The following is a 12514-nucleotide window of genomic DNA, read 5'->3' as shown; positions in this document are numbered from 1 at the left end:
CAATAGGGATGCAAACAGAGGCCAGGAGCTCTCTCTGAGGTACAGTAAGGCCGTGAATTAAGAAAAGGATTCATTGAAAACCTTACATTGTATAACATTTTCTGTTTTGAAAATGTGATCTAAATCATAATGATTTCATACATTTTTTCTCAAAATTCCACCAATTTCTGAAAACTTTTTTTTTTTTTTTTTGAAAATTTTTTCAGAAAGTGATTCAGCACCTGCGCAGAAACAGCCACAGCTTCATGTATGCGAACGGCATGTCGGCCCCCGTGGCTCAACAGATCCTTACGTCCATGAAAATACTCATGGGGAAGGACGGGACTGCTGAAGGTAGGTCAACTGCACTGTTAAAATTCAGGAAAATCTTACGGAAAATATGACTGCAAAATGGAGTGTTTACAGAACAGAAAATAATGACGGTATATTGTACGAAAAAAATTATATTAATTTGAACTTTTGGCATCGTGAATTCAAATTATGTTTTTCGCAACCACGAGCGTGTGTGTGTATGAATGCGCATGTGTGTTTGTGCAGGCGCATGTGTGAGTGTTTGTGTAGGCGCATGTGTGTGCGTTTGTGTAGGCACGTGTGTGTGGGTGCGTGTGTATGTGTGTGCGTGTTGTGTATGCAGTGCTGTGTGTGAACGCGCGTGTGTGTAGGCGTTCGTGTGTGTGTGTGTGTGTGCTTGTATGTGTGCAGGCATGAGTGTGTGTATGTGTAGGAGTGTGTGTTTGTGTCTGTACGCAGGCATGAGTGTGTAGGCGCATGTGTGTATGCGGGTGTGTGTAAGACATGGATGTAACCTAGAGACGGTTTCCTCCCCCCCCCACCTCCCTCTGCCAGCACCACCGTCGATTGGCCTTACGATACTGCTTCTCTAGCGAACACCGTCTCCAGGTTGCGTCCATATATTACACACACACACACACACACATACACACACGCATGCCTACACACCTACACACACATTTACATACACCCAAACACTCATGTCTGCACACAGACACAAACACACCTACACACACACACACTCACGTACGCACATACCCACACACACACACATGCCTGCACACACGCAGAAAAACACATGATTGCGAAAAACATAGTTTGAATTCAAGATGTCAAAATTCAAATTTTTTTTTTCAGTTCGCTCCATTTTCTGTTTTCCTTTCACTTTAGGTTCCAAGAGGATCCGGCAACTTAGGCGGAACACGCATTACTTCCGCAAGAAGCTGAAGCAGAAGGGGTTCCTCATTTACGGCAACGAAGACGCTCCGGTCGTTCCCCTCATGCTGTACTTCATGTCCAAAGTGCCGTAGGTATCTAATGTACCATCCTCATACATATAACGGCCAATTCACTGATAGAGTAACACTCTTGAATTCATCAGCAATAAAACTCGTGCCATGGCATGATAGTTTGATAGTATTTTTTAGTAATGTCTGACATCCAGGGAAATGCTTTATTTTTTGACATGGCTGAACTGGATCCGGTAACTTGACTGCTTTACTAGTTAGACTAATTTTAGGAGAACGAAGAAACGAAAAAGTGGTCAATAATGAACGCTACTTTTTTTTTTTTTTTGGTGGGGGGGGGGTAATCTACTTGAGTTAGGGTCAAAATTTCAACTCTCAAAATATCACCAAACTGGCAATGGGGTTGTTTCCTTCTGTCAAAGTACTGCTACTTTCATTTTCCCAATGCTTCATTTTTAATTCATTTTTTAAAAGGTGCGATTTTTCAAATAAAGCGTGGTCTTAATAATTGCGTCACAAAGGATGTACTTTGGCGCATCTGTCTACCGCGTTTCCACGTTATAATAATCAAGAAGCGAATTAAATATTGAGATCTTTGTAAATAGCATCAGTGAATGATCCCATGTTTTTAAGTATATTGTTTCAGAAAATAATTCTTTTATAAAATTTCGGAAACGACCCCGTTGCTTCGTTCATATGAAGAAGCTAATTTGTACCTTCGCGAGTGATTTTATGGTTTTACCTAACACTGCAACTACTGCGCATTAAAATCTTGCAGTTTCATAAAGCTATCTCAATGGGGTTGTTTCCTTCAGTCAAAAGTACTACTTTTAGTTACTGAAACTGATAGAATAAGCACAAAAGAAAAAACAAATACATGGACCCAGAAAATACTTTCATTTTCCCAACAGCTATTTTTTAATTAATTTTTTAAAATGTCCGATTTTTCAAACAAGGCGTGGTCTATATGACGTCACAAATGATGCACCTTTCTACCGCGTTTCCAAGTTATGATAATCAAGAAACGAATCAAATACTGAGCTCTACGCTTGCTATCAACCCTATCGTTGCCAATACACGTGAGTAAAGATGCTAATTAAATATTTTGCTCTGTGAATGGCAACAGTGAATGGCATTTCCTCATTTGTGATGTCATCAGCAGAAGCGTAAACAACGAAAGCGCACCGATTAAAGTAATTTTTTAAAAATATTAAACTAAAAAAAAATTATTTAAAAATATGGTCAGATCCTATGTTTTTAAGCATGCTCTTTCAGAAACAAATACTTTTAAAATTTCGGAAACGATCCCATTATCTCCGAATGCGAAATACGGAGGTGCGCAGCCCCCCAGAGCGGATGGCGAGCACCCTGAAACGCTATGGAGCACTCCCTCCCCCCCTCCCAAGAAGGATACCCTCAAAACGAGACCAAAGTCCAAGTAAAAACACCGCCCCCCTACAATTTTCAATCGCGCAGTCTGCACCATGATCCCCCTCCCCCTTCGCAAGCGCTTTTGAGAAATGAGCACTTAAAGTAATCAATGCAAAGTTTTTAGGGCAATAAAAACACAATTTGATGAAAATGAAAAATATAATATGAAATTCGTTATATGTTACCGCCCTATTATAGGACTTTAACTTACTGAAAGTACCATGTCTTGCCTTCAATCTTCGAGTTGAACCGAACCATTGATTCGGTCACTCGTCTGGTCAGTGCTAATTCCATATTAGCTGCTACCAGTTTGTTTGGCACTCTTGGCTTCCCTAAGAGGTTTTCCACCTCCAGCTCAATCACTTCCTATGCCGGGCTGATGAGTGCTAAAAAGCACGAAACTGCAGTCTTCGGCTAGAATTGACTGAGCTGGCAGTGTATTTCATATATTTCTGCCTTAGCCCTGACTAATGGACGGTAACTTACTGAATATGAAACTGTTCAGGAAAATTTAATCAGCCTTGGTTTTTAATTCAAAATATCTTAATTCTATTAATTGGTTAGTTGTTAATTACTGAAACAGTATCCATTCCACTAAAGTGAGCCATAAAAAATATTACATTGAGAAATAAGCAAATTTGGTCAACCAAAGAGACATTTGCAATAAACGAAATGAATTTAATGATAAGTCATAAGATACTAGAAAGTCCACCGTCAAGGCATGACGGGTGAAAATTGCTTCTCCATTTGAACGAAGCATTTGCCCGTTTGGTGATACAGTCAAACTTCAATATATCGAACTTCCACACATCGAAATTTTCTATATATCGAAATCCCAACAAATCACAAATGTTCATTACAAAGAATAATTGTTTCCATATATCGAAAAAATCTCTATATATCGAAATTTTTTTCGAGACATCCGTAAATTTTTTGTTTCACTTCAGACTGTTTGCTTCTTGAAAAATGAAGGTTAAGGGAGAATATTATGTTCACTAAAAGTTGCTGCGAAATTCAGAAGGAATCTGGGGTTGAAAGGTGTGTATATAGGTCGTTGTTCCGTTCCGGAGTTCTTAACTTCCCTCAAGTTTATTTCAAATCTAAGTTGTAACCAGTACCACTGTAAAATCCGTTTTCAATTTCTCCCTTTTGTCTGTTGGTTGTCATTCCTAGTCTTTTCAGCTTCAGTAAAAATCATTCAAGTTAAGTAGATTGATTTTTGAGCAATCACGATTGCTTATTGTTCTCACTTGACTGTTTTTGGCGTGCTATCATTTTATTTTCCCACCGCCACCCTCCGCACCATCACCGTCGACCGGTTCCTCACAATGCTGCACTTATAACGAAAGCCGTCTCCGGGTTGCATCCATGTCCTACACACACGCACATACACAACTACATACACACACACATACACACAACCACATACACACACAAATACATACAGACACCTGCACATACACACACACACACAGAAATACACACACACATACAACTACCCAGACATTCATGCCTGCACACTATCACAAACACATATGCCTACACACACATACACATACCCCCTACACACATTCATACACACAACTACCCACACCCTTATACCAGCACACAAACACAAACACACATACCTACACACACCACCCACACACAAACACACACGCCTACATACACACATTCGTGATTGCGAAAAACATAATTTAAATGCAAAATGTTAAAATTCAAATTAATTTTTAATTTTTTTAAAACTTTTTTCTCGATTACATTGTCAAAACGAAACTCCCCAAATGTTGCTGATCAAGTTGAGTTGAAGAAGAATGAAGATGTGTAAAGGCGCAAAAATGTAATTTCTGTTAATTTTTTAATTATCAACTTTCATTTAATCCGATGCTCGTATAAATTAGAAATTGGATTTCATACACGAAAATTAGCTTTAATTTTAGTATTTTAGGAGATTTGTACGGTATAATAAGATCGTTTCTGTATACTGTTTGACCATCCATTACATGGAAAGGCTAATATCCGGTTTATAGGCGGAAATGAACCTATCTATTATTTTATAGATGTGTTAGTTGGTTCGTTACATATTTTCACTTTTGCCTCTCTATTATTTAGCCTTTGTTTTATAAAAATGAAAATTTGCTCTCAGCAACATTTTTTTAATCTTAAGTATATTTGATCTATATTCTCACGGCAAAAATGAATTGAACAACAAAGTTTTGAGCTTACCATTTTGCTTTTACGTTCCTGAACAAAATGAAAATATTTTCTTTTCTTTTTGTTTCCATGGTGACTATTTTTGTTTCCCCTTATTTTATTTTAGAGAATGCAATAAATGAAAAAGGCACTAGTGACATTATAAAACGCGTGCACCAAAATCCCATCGTTATTTTCCCTTCTTCCCCGCTAGATTCATTCACATGGAATAGCCTTTACTTGGCAGACTGCCATATTACATACAATCCGAGGTCAAACTCAAAATTTCTACAGATCGAATTTTTTTCCGACAATTTGCTACTTCGATGTATGGAGGTCCGACTGTATTTTGATAGTTGACACTTTAACCCCAATTCCAGGGGATAGCGTTCATGGTTGCCCGTTTCTTCATTCCCCCGAAATGACAAAGTCTTACCAGTTGTTGTTGTTGTTACTTATGCCACTCGGGAACCCGAGCCTACTCGATTTTAAGGTAGAGGGTTTACACCTTCCGTTTAAATTGAGCGCCTATTTCTAGGTGGGAAGTCCGATTTGGCTCAGACAACACGATAGATGGCAGCATCATCTACGGACAGTTCGATGATTTAGAACCAGCCCAGGAGCCGAATAACTTTCTGGTCTAGCACCCCCAGAGGTATCGTTTCACTTGGAGGACATTGTGACCATGAGCATATTTAACGTCGCCCAGTCACCATTAATGAAGACGGTGGATCTTCGATCAGCGAGGATCGAACCCGAGACCCTCCGCTCACAAGTCCGATGCCTTACCTTTCAGGCTACCACGGCCCTAGTGTTACCAATAAAGCAGCTAAGTGACCGGATCCAGTTTGGCTTTGTCACAATAAAGATTGTCCCTTCATATCAAACATTACCAGAACATATTATCAAATAATCATGCCGTGACGAGAGTTTCATTGTTAGTGACGTCAGGAGCGTTACTCGATCATTGGCTATTACATATAAACCAAGCAGAAGGACAATGTTTGGTTTAGTTTTTTTTCTGCTAACGTAAAATTAGAAGAAATATTACATCTTTTAAGAAATATACTTATACTTTCAAATACTTTCAAAATGTTCATTAGAAAACTTAGCACTGTGCAGAGACTCAGTATTTAGGGTATTATTGGCATTAGTGTTAGTATCGGCTCAAGTATTACTTTTATTTTTAGTTACACAGACAGATTGGCAAAAATCTAAAACCACACGCCCGCAGGGATTAAGCATCTATTCTTGCAGGCGGGAAGTTGAAAGGTTTTTAATTAAAAGAAAAAATAATTAAAAAATTCGAAATTAAGTTTAAGAGGCGTTGCAGTTTCTGATCAGTTTTTGCTGAAAAAGTCTAAGTAAAGGACTTGATTTTACCTATGTCCTGTTCAATGAGACCTTGAACCGCGCAAAATTGAAAAGTTTTACGTTTTTAACCCCCGACACACAAAAGGAAGGGGGTTATAAGTTTGTGTGTATCTGTGTGTCTGTCTGTGGCACTTTAGCGCCTAAACGGAGGACCGATTTTGAAAAAAAAAGAAAAATGTTCGAAAGGAGAGTTGATCGAGAGTGTTCTTAGCTAGGTTGCGTCTTTGGATGACATTCATTAACGAAGATATTAATTAAAAAACCTCTAAAAGGTTTTTCGCGATTTTTGCCGTGAAAACATAGTTAAAAATTTTTAAACTTAATACCAAAATAAAGAAAAAAACATTTCCGCGTCGGATAGAATGTGTTTGGAGCTTCCATGCTTCATAGAATTCGCATTATAACGTTTTTTAAAGCAGATTTTCATAACGGCTGAGCCTTTATTCACGCGATTGATAACCGAATTCATTGTTGGCCGACAAGGCAATTAAAAGCAATGATTTAAAATTTTTATCTGTTGCCAGTTTCTATTTAATAGCAAATAAAATACTTGATGACATTGATTTTGAATAATATAAGGCTTTTAAAAGGATTTTTAATTTTCCCTCTTGCTTATACAGTTACGACTCAGTCTGGGGGTTTTTAAATTTTTAATTTTTTCGTTGCTTGTTGGCTAATACTTTACATTCCAAGTTGAAGTTCAAGCTCTAGACTCAATACCACACCTGCAAATTTCGCTCCTTAATTTTCTTCTGCATATCACCCCTTCATGAAAATGGACTCTTCTGAAACCAGGCGTGGTCAAGTACCATCTCCTGACAGTCAGGCACTGGACGTAGCAGTAATTTGACGCCGCCTTATTTCAGAAAGGCCCATTTTCACGAAGGGACGATACGCAGAGAAGAACAGAATTTGCAGGTGTAGTATTGGGTAAGGCCCCTATATATACGAGCCGACGCATCAGCTTAAGATTAGCCTTCTTGGATCGGAGCGCGTGTTTGAGTGGCTGTCTTTGCTGGCGAGTTATCGCGTTTGACGATTGTTCACAGTGAGCAATTATTAGCGGCACGTGAATTGTTATTAAATAAAATATTATTTTCGTTAAATTTGGCGAAATCTGAAACTTTGATATGGTAACCCTAGCAGCGCAACAATGAAAAATCTGATCCAAAATGGCTAAACTTAAGCTGATATTGCGGCTCTAGTGTTAGGTCTAGAGCTTGAAAACGTCACCTTGGAATTAGAGAAATTAGCCATCTATGCATAGAAACTTTGAATACTACAATTAAATCGAAAATACGGTTTATTAAAATTAATTAAATAGAGTTATTTCCTTCAGTCAAAAGTACTACTTTCAGTCACTGAAATTAGATAGAAATTAAACGAAATAAAATATACAGAATGAAAAAAAAAAAAAAAAAACGCAACATACAGCCAAAAAAAAAAAAAAGGTTTTATTTTTCCAGCAGTTATTTTTTATTTATTTTTTTAAAATGTCCGAGTTTGGCGTGGTCTTATCGAATATATGATTATCGAAATAAGGCGTGGTCTTCATGAGTCCCAAAGGATGCACTTTGGCGTGCTACTCCATTGGCGACCTAAATGTTTACGCTTTGCTTGCCAGGACATGATATGTGACATATGTGATATGTGACATATATATACATGAGCTTTGCGCTAATGCTATATTTTATGTTTTTAAGCATGCTCTTTCAGAAAAAAAAAATACTTTTAAAATTTCGGAAACAACCCATTGCTGAGATAACAGAAGTGATTTTCTTTTCTGCCCACTCAGTACGAAACACCATGAAAAGTCATGGTCCCACTAGATGGCGCTGACACTTAACGGGCCTTGACAATTTACGACATTTTAGTTTTAAAACAATGCTGCTCATGCATCTGCCAGTCAATATCAACGTTTCAAAGTTTGTTTATTTATTTTTTTTTGGTTGGATGTCGCCTATTTTGACCGCAAGAGGCGCTGAAGAGAACCCCTGCATTGAGATTCTATATACGGAGAGATTGGACAATGGTGCGGCGATGTCCGCCATGTTTAGTCCAAATGTTGTCACCTCGAAATGATGCGCAGTGTGAATTTTTAGCTTTCTCACGGAATATAGGACATGAAATATTTCAAGAACAGACTGATTTTTTTTTTTTACTTCCTTTTACAAAAAAGGAAGTATTGTATTCGCAAAAAATTTCTCACCCAAAAGTCGGCCTTCATTTCCATTTTGCTCACCCCCGAATGAATGTTGAGTTTTTTTTTTCGACCTGACCACACGTAGATATATGCCTAGGAGCCTACAGACACCCGAAATATCCATTTTGACGGTCCCCGAGTTAATTACAACGCGTTTTCTCGTGACGTCCGTATGTACGCATGTATGTGCGTATGTGTATGTCGCATAACTCAAGAACGGAATGTCCTAGAAATTTGAAATTTGGTACGTGGACTCTTAGTGGGGTCTCGTTGTGCACCTTCTTTTTTGGTTGCATTCGGATGTTTCTGAGGGGGTCCTTTGCACTTTTTTGGGGGGAAATCATTGTTCATTTCGATGTAAACTCAAGTGGTGTTATTAGTCAGACACTTGACGATATTTCGCCAATCTTTTGGCCGCCATGTTTTGTTGCAACAAACAAATTTGGCGATTTTTTTTTTTTAAATTTTAAATTTGGTTTCAATTTGGCCACTTGGTGATTTTTAGAGAGTTAACAATTGAATCACAATAAAATTGACAATAATGGGGAAATGATATTAAATTGTAGTAAAAGAAATTTAGGATCTCTACCCCTGCATTAACCAATCAATGGCAACGAAATAGAAACATGGGTTCCCTGTAGCGCCCCCTTTGTTGCCATGAGTTTCAGCGATTGTCACGGCCAAAATGAATTAAGTGGGTCTATTTTATCTTGTGCTTCTCTGTTTTAAGGGAGTTCGTGACTCAGCTTTGGAAGGCGAATGTGGCAGCCGTAGGCGTCGGGTTTCCAGCGACCCCTCTGCTCACGGCCAGGGCGCGATTCTGCATCTCTGCGGCTCACACAAAGGATATGTTGGACAAGGTGAGATCCCTGAAAATAATACGAACTAGGATGACGAATCTGTTCTTTCTATCTCTTTTCAATGACTGCTTCTAGAGTAACTCTGTCATATTCTCCGAGAAATTCCAATTTTTAACTGTTGCCAAAAAAAAAAAAAAAAAAAAAAAAAAAAAAAGAGCACTTTTTTCCAATGCGCTCAAAAGGATCAAAGAACTTTTCTGGGTCAGAAAAGACAGTTTAAGTATTCCTGTAATTTTCAAAAATTCCAGTAAAATGACACCACAAACGAAGAAAAGTGAGGCTCAAGTCGTGGGGAGAATTACTCTTATCATTATCATGCTTTAAATCAGAAATTTGAATGCGGAAACATGCATTTTTTTCATAATGGGAAAGTTTGGTTAGAAATGACCTGAGGCGCATTTTTTCTTCGTTTGTGGTATCGTTTTCTCGGAATAATTAAAAACTACAGGCATCTTTAACTGTCCCTTCTGACCCAGAAAAGTTTTGTCCTTTTGAGTGCATTAAGAAAAGTGCTTAGTATTTTGTTTAAAAATCTTTTATTTTATTCTTTTTAGTGTAAATGTACTTCAGAAGTACAATAATGAAATCATCACGAAACTTCACCTTATTTTATCATATAAATGCTCCATTAGGGAGCTCCTCTAGGATTAATAAAATTAGCACACCAGTATCAGGGGCACGTTTAAGTGAGATAAAGTTCTCTCACGTTTAAGTGAGAGAACGTGCGTAAGGGTGCTCCGACGTAAACGAGTAAACTTGCATCGTTGGTTTTCATCAAGTTTAGATTTATTTTTAACGTTAAAAAAAAAATAATAATAATAATAATAATAACATTTCAGTTCATACAAATACAATTCGCAAAAAAAGGATAAAATCCTGCTTTTTTTTAAATATATTAGTTCTTTTCTAACTAAGTATTACTTAATCAGAATAAGTTTCAAAACTTTCAACACAAAATTCTCTCAACTTGGTAGAAAGCCGATTATTCCTTCTGGATGCTAGACCGAAGCTTGACTGATGCTCAAAAACTTGTTAAAATATTTGCTAGGGAAAAGCATCAACCTGTTATGACTGTTGGCTTCCAGTTACAATTCGTTTTGAAAAAAGGGCACTGGGTAAACGTGCCCTGGTCTACCCTACAGTTGAACTCGGTTAATACGAAATATGAAACATCCACGAATTTGTTCGTATTAACCATTATTCGTAATAACCTTGAAGGAGTGATACTATAAAAAAACGACGAAATGCTTCTATCTCCGAGTAAATTGAAATTCCACAGGTAAACGAATGTTCGGGCTTTATTTTCTATGCAAAAAGTTTAATATTTTCTTCTTGAATAATTTCTTTAAAAAAATTATAGTATTCAACCACGAACATTTCAAGTAAATTATTGTTCGTTTTAGTCGAGACTTTCATTTTAATGTACGTATATAATACGTAAATTTTTTAATGTATTTAGATAGAAAAACCAAATTTAACGAACAAAATGTTCGTTTTAGCGGTGGTTTTGTACTAAGCTAGTTCAGCTGTATCTTTGTTTTTTACTTCCTTTTACAAAAAAGGAAGTATTGTATTCGCGAAAAAATTTTCACTCAAACATAGACCTTAATTTCCATTTTACTCACCCCGAATGAATGTTGAGTTTTTTTTCGACCCGACCACACGTGGATAAGTGCCTAAGAAGGTATAGACACGTGAAATATCCATTTGGACGTTTCCTGAGTTAATAACAACGCGTTTTCTCGTGACGTCTGTATGTACGTGTGTGCATATGTGCGTTATGTATGACTCAAAAACGGTATGTCCTAGAAAGTTTAAATTGGGTGCGTAGGCTCTTTGTGGAGTCTTAGTTGTGCACCTCCCCTTTTGGTTGCATTCGGGTGTTTCTAAAGGGGTCTTTTGCACCTTTTTGGGGTATTTTGATCGCCAAGTTTTGCCACCAATTTGGCGAAAAATTTGGCGATTTTTTCAAATCTGATTTCAATTTGGCCACTGTTTGTGATATTTATAGAGTAAACTACTGAATCTAAAATTGCCAGTAATAGGGAAATGACATTAAATTGGGGTAAAATGAAGTCAGGTGATGCCACACATCAATCAGCTCGTTTTTTTTTTTCAGGTCATTGGTGCAGTAGAAAGCGCTGGACGCCTTATGATGGTGGATTACTCTAAGAAACGCAAGTCGCAGGAAGAAATAATCTACTGAGTACAAAATTCAATCTCTTCGCTTCTGGTTCCTGGAAGAAATTCTCTCCTCACTGACATTGGAAAAAAATCATAAAAACTTTCATCTTCAATTTCATCCTTCTCATCAAACTGCTGCCTCAATGGTCTAGCTTAAGCCCCCCATAGTGGAGGAGCTGACGCATCTGCCATTTTGGAGCAAACTTGATCCAGTGCTTCGTAGCGTTAGCGTTGCTGCTGATGTTTACATTTCATTAGCATGTGTTAAATGGAGTCAAATATGTGGTTGTTCGGTTGTTAATTGTGTAAACAGCTCCAAAAAAGGATTTCAGCTCTTCAGATTTCCAGCAGATGCAGAAAGAAAAAAAAATGGATAAATAATAGCCCGCGAAGTGACTGGCAGCCTGGAAACGACGCCAAATGTTTCCAAAATGTCGCCAATGTTCACCTTCGCTCTCCGACTCTCCCGTTCCCTGTTTGGCGAATGATTGCCAATAAAGGTAGCCTCCCCAGCTATAGGGGCTCTAGTCTAGCTATACCCAAATCAGTTTCATTTTGAGGACGATGGTTTGAAACATATTTTTGCCATAACCTGGGTGATTCAAAAAGTGTGACGGGGTTTTATGAAACCACCAATTATGATATATTAGTCCTCTTTAGAGGAGCTCAATAAAAAGAACGAGCTGTCAAGTTTCGACTCGCTACCGCTAGACGTCTCTGCATATTATCGGACGCATCCTACTTAGCATTTATTAATCAGTTAGTCAAAATGGTGATCAAGAAGGTAGAGGACATTTAGTTCTTGATGATTGGTCCCCTAGATTACCAGACCTAACACCATGGGATTTTTTCCTGAGAAGATATGTAAAGGATACTAGGTTTATATCATGTCTATACCAAGGTGATTTTGGGGAATATTGGACATAAAGATCTCTGGTGGAGCTTAAATGAAAAGGCATGTTGTAAAGTCTCATTTTGCTTCCGCTAGGGCCTCCTAGGTCACCAGATCT

The 12514-nt window shown here is 37.8% G+C and overlaps 1 protein-coding gene across 1 annotated transcript in view; it reads left to right on the top strand.

The window, feature by feature from the left end:
* Nucleotides 1-11526, top strand: part of LOC129233354 (serine palmitoyltransferase 2-like) — a 37546-nt gene extending 26020 nt beyond the window's left edge. The window contains exons 9-12 of the mRNA XM_054867394.1: nt 207-333; nt 1183-1318; nt 9191-9320; nt 11440-11526. Of these exons, the coding sequence (XP_054723369.1) occupies nt 207-333; nt 1183-1318; nt 9191-9320; nt 11440-11526 (480 nt within the window). The remainder of the gene's footprint in view (nt 1-206; nt 334-1182; nt 1319-9190; nt 9321-11439) is intronic.
* The last annotated feature ends 988 nt before the right edge of the window (nt 11527-12514 follow it).

Source organism: Uloborus diversus, unplaced genomic scaffold (assembly GCF_026930045.1).
Source record: "Uloborus diversus isolate 005 unplaced genomic scaffold, Udiv.v.3.1 scaffold_355, whole genome shotgun sequence".
Taxonomy (NCBI): domain Eukaryota; kingdom Metazoa; phylum Arthropoda; class Arachnida; order Araneae; family Uloboridae; genus Uloborus; species Uloborus diversus.
Note: the sequence above shows the minus strand (reverse complement) of the source record. Positions and strands in the feature narration are given on the sequence as shown.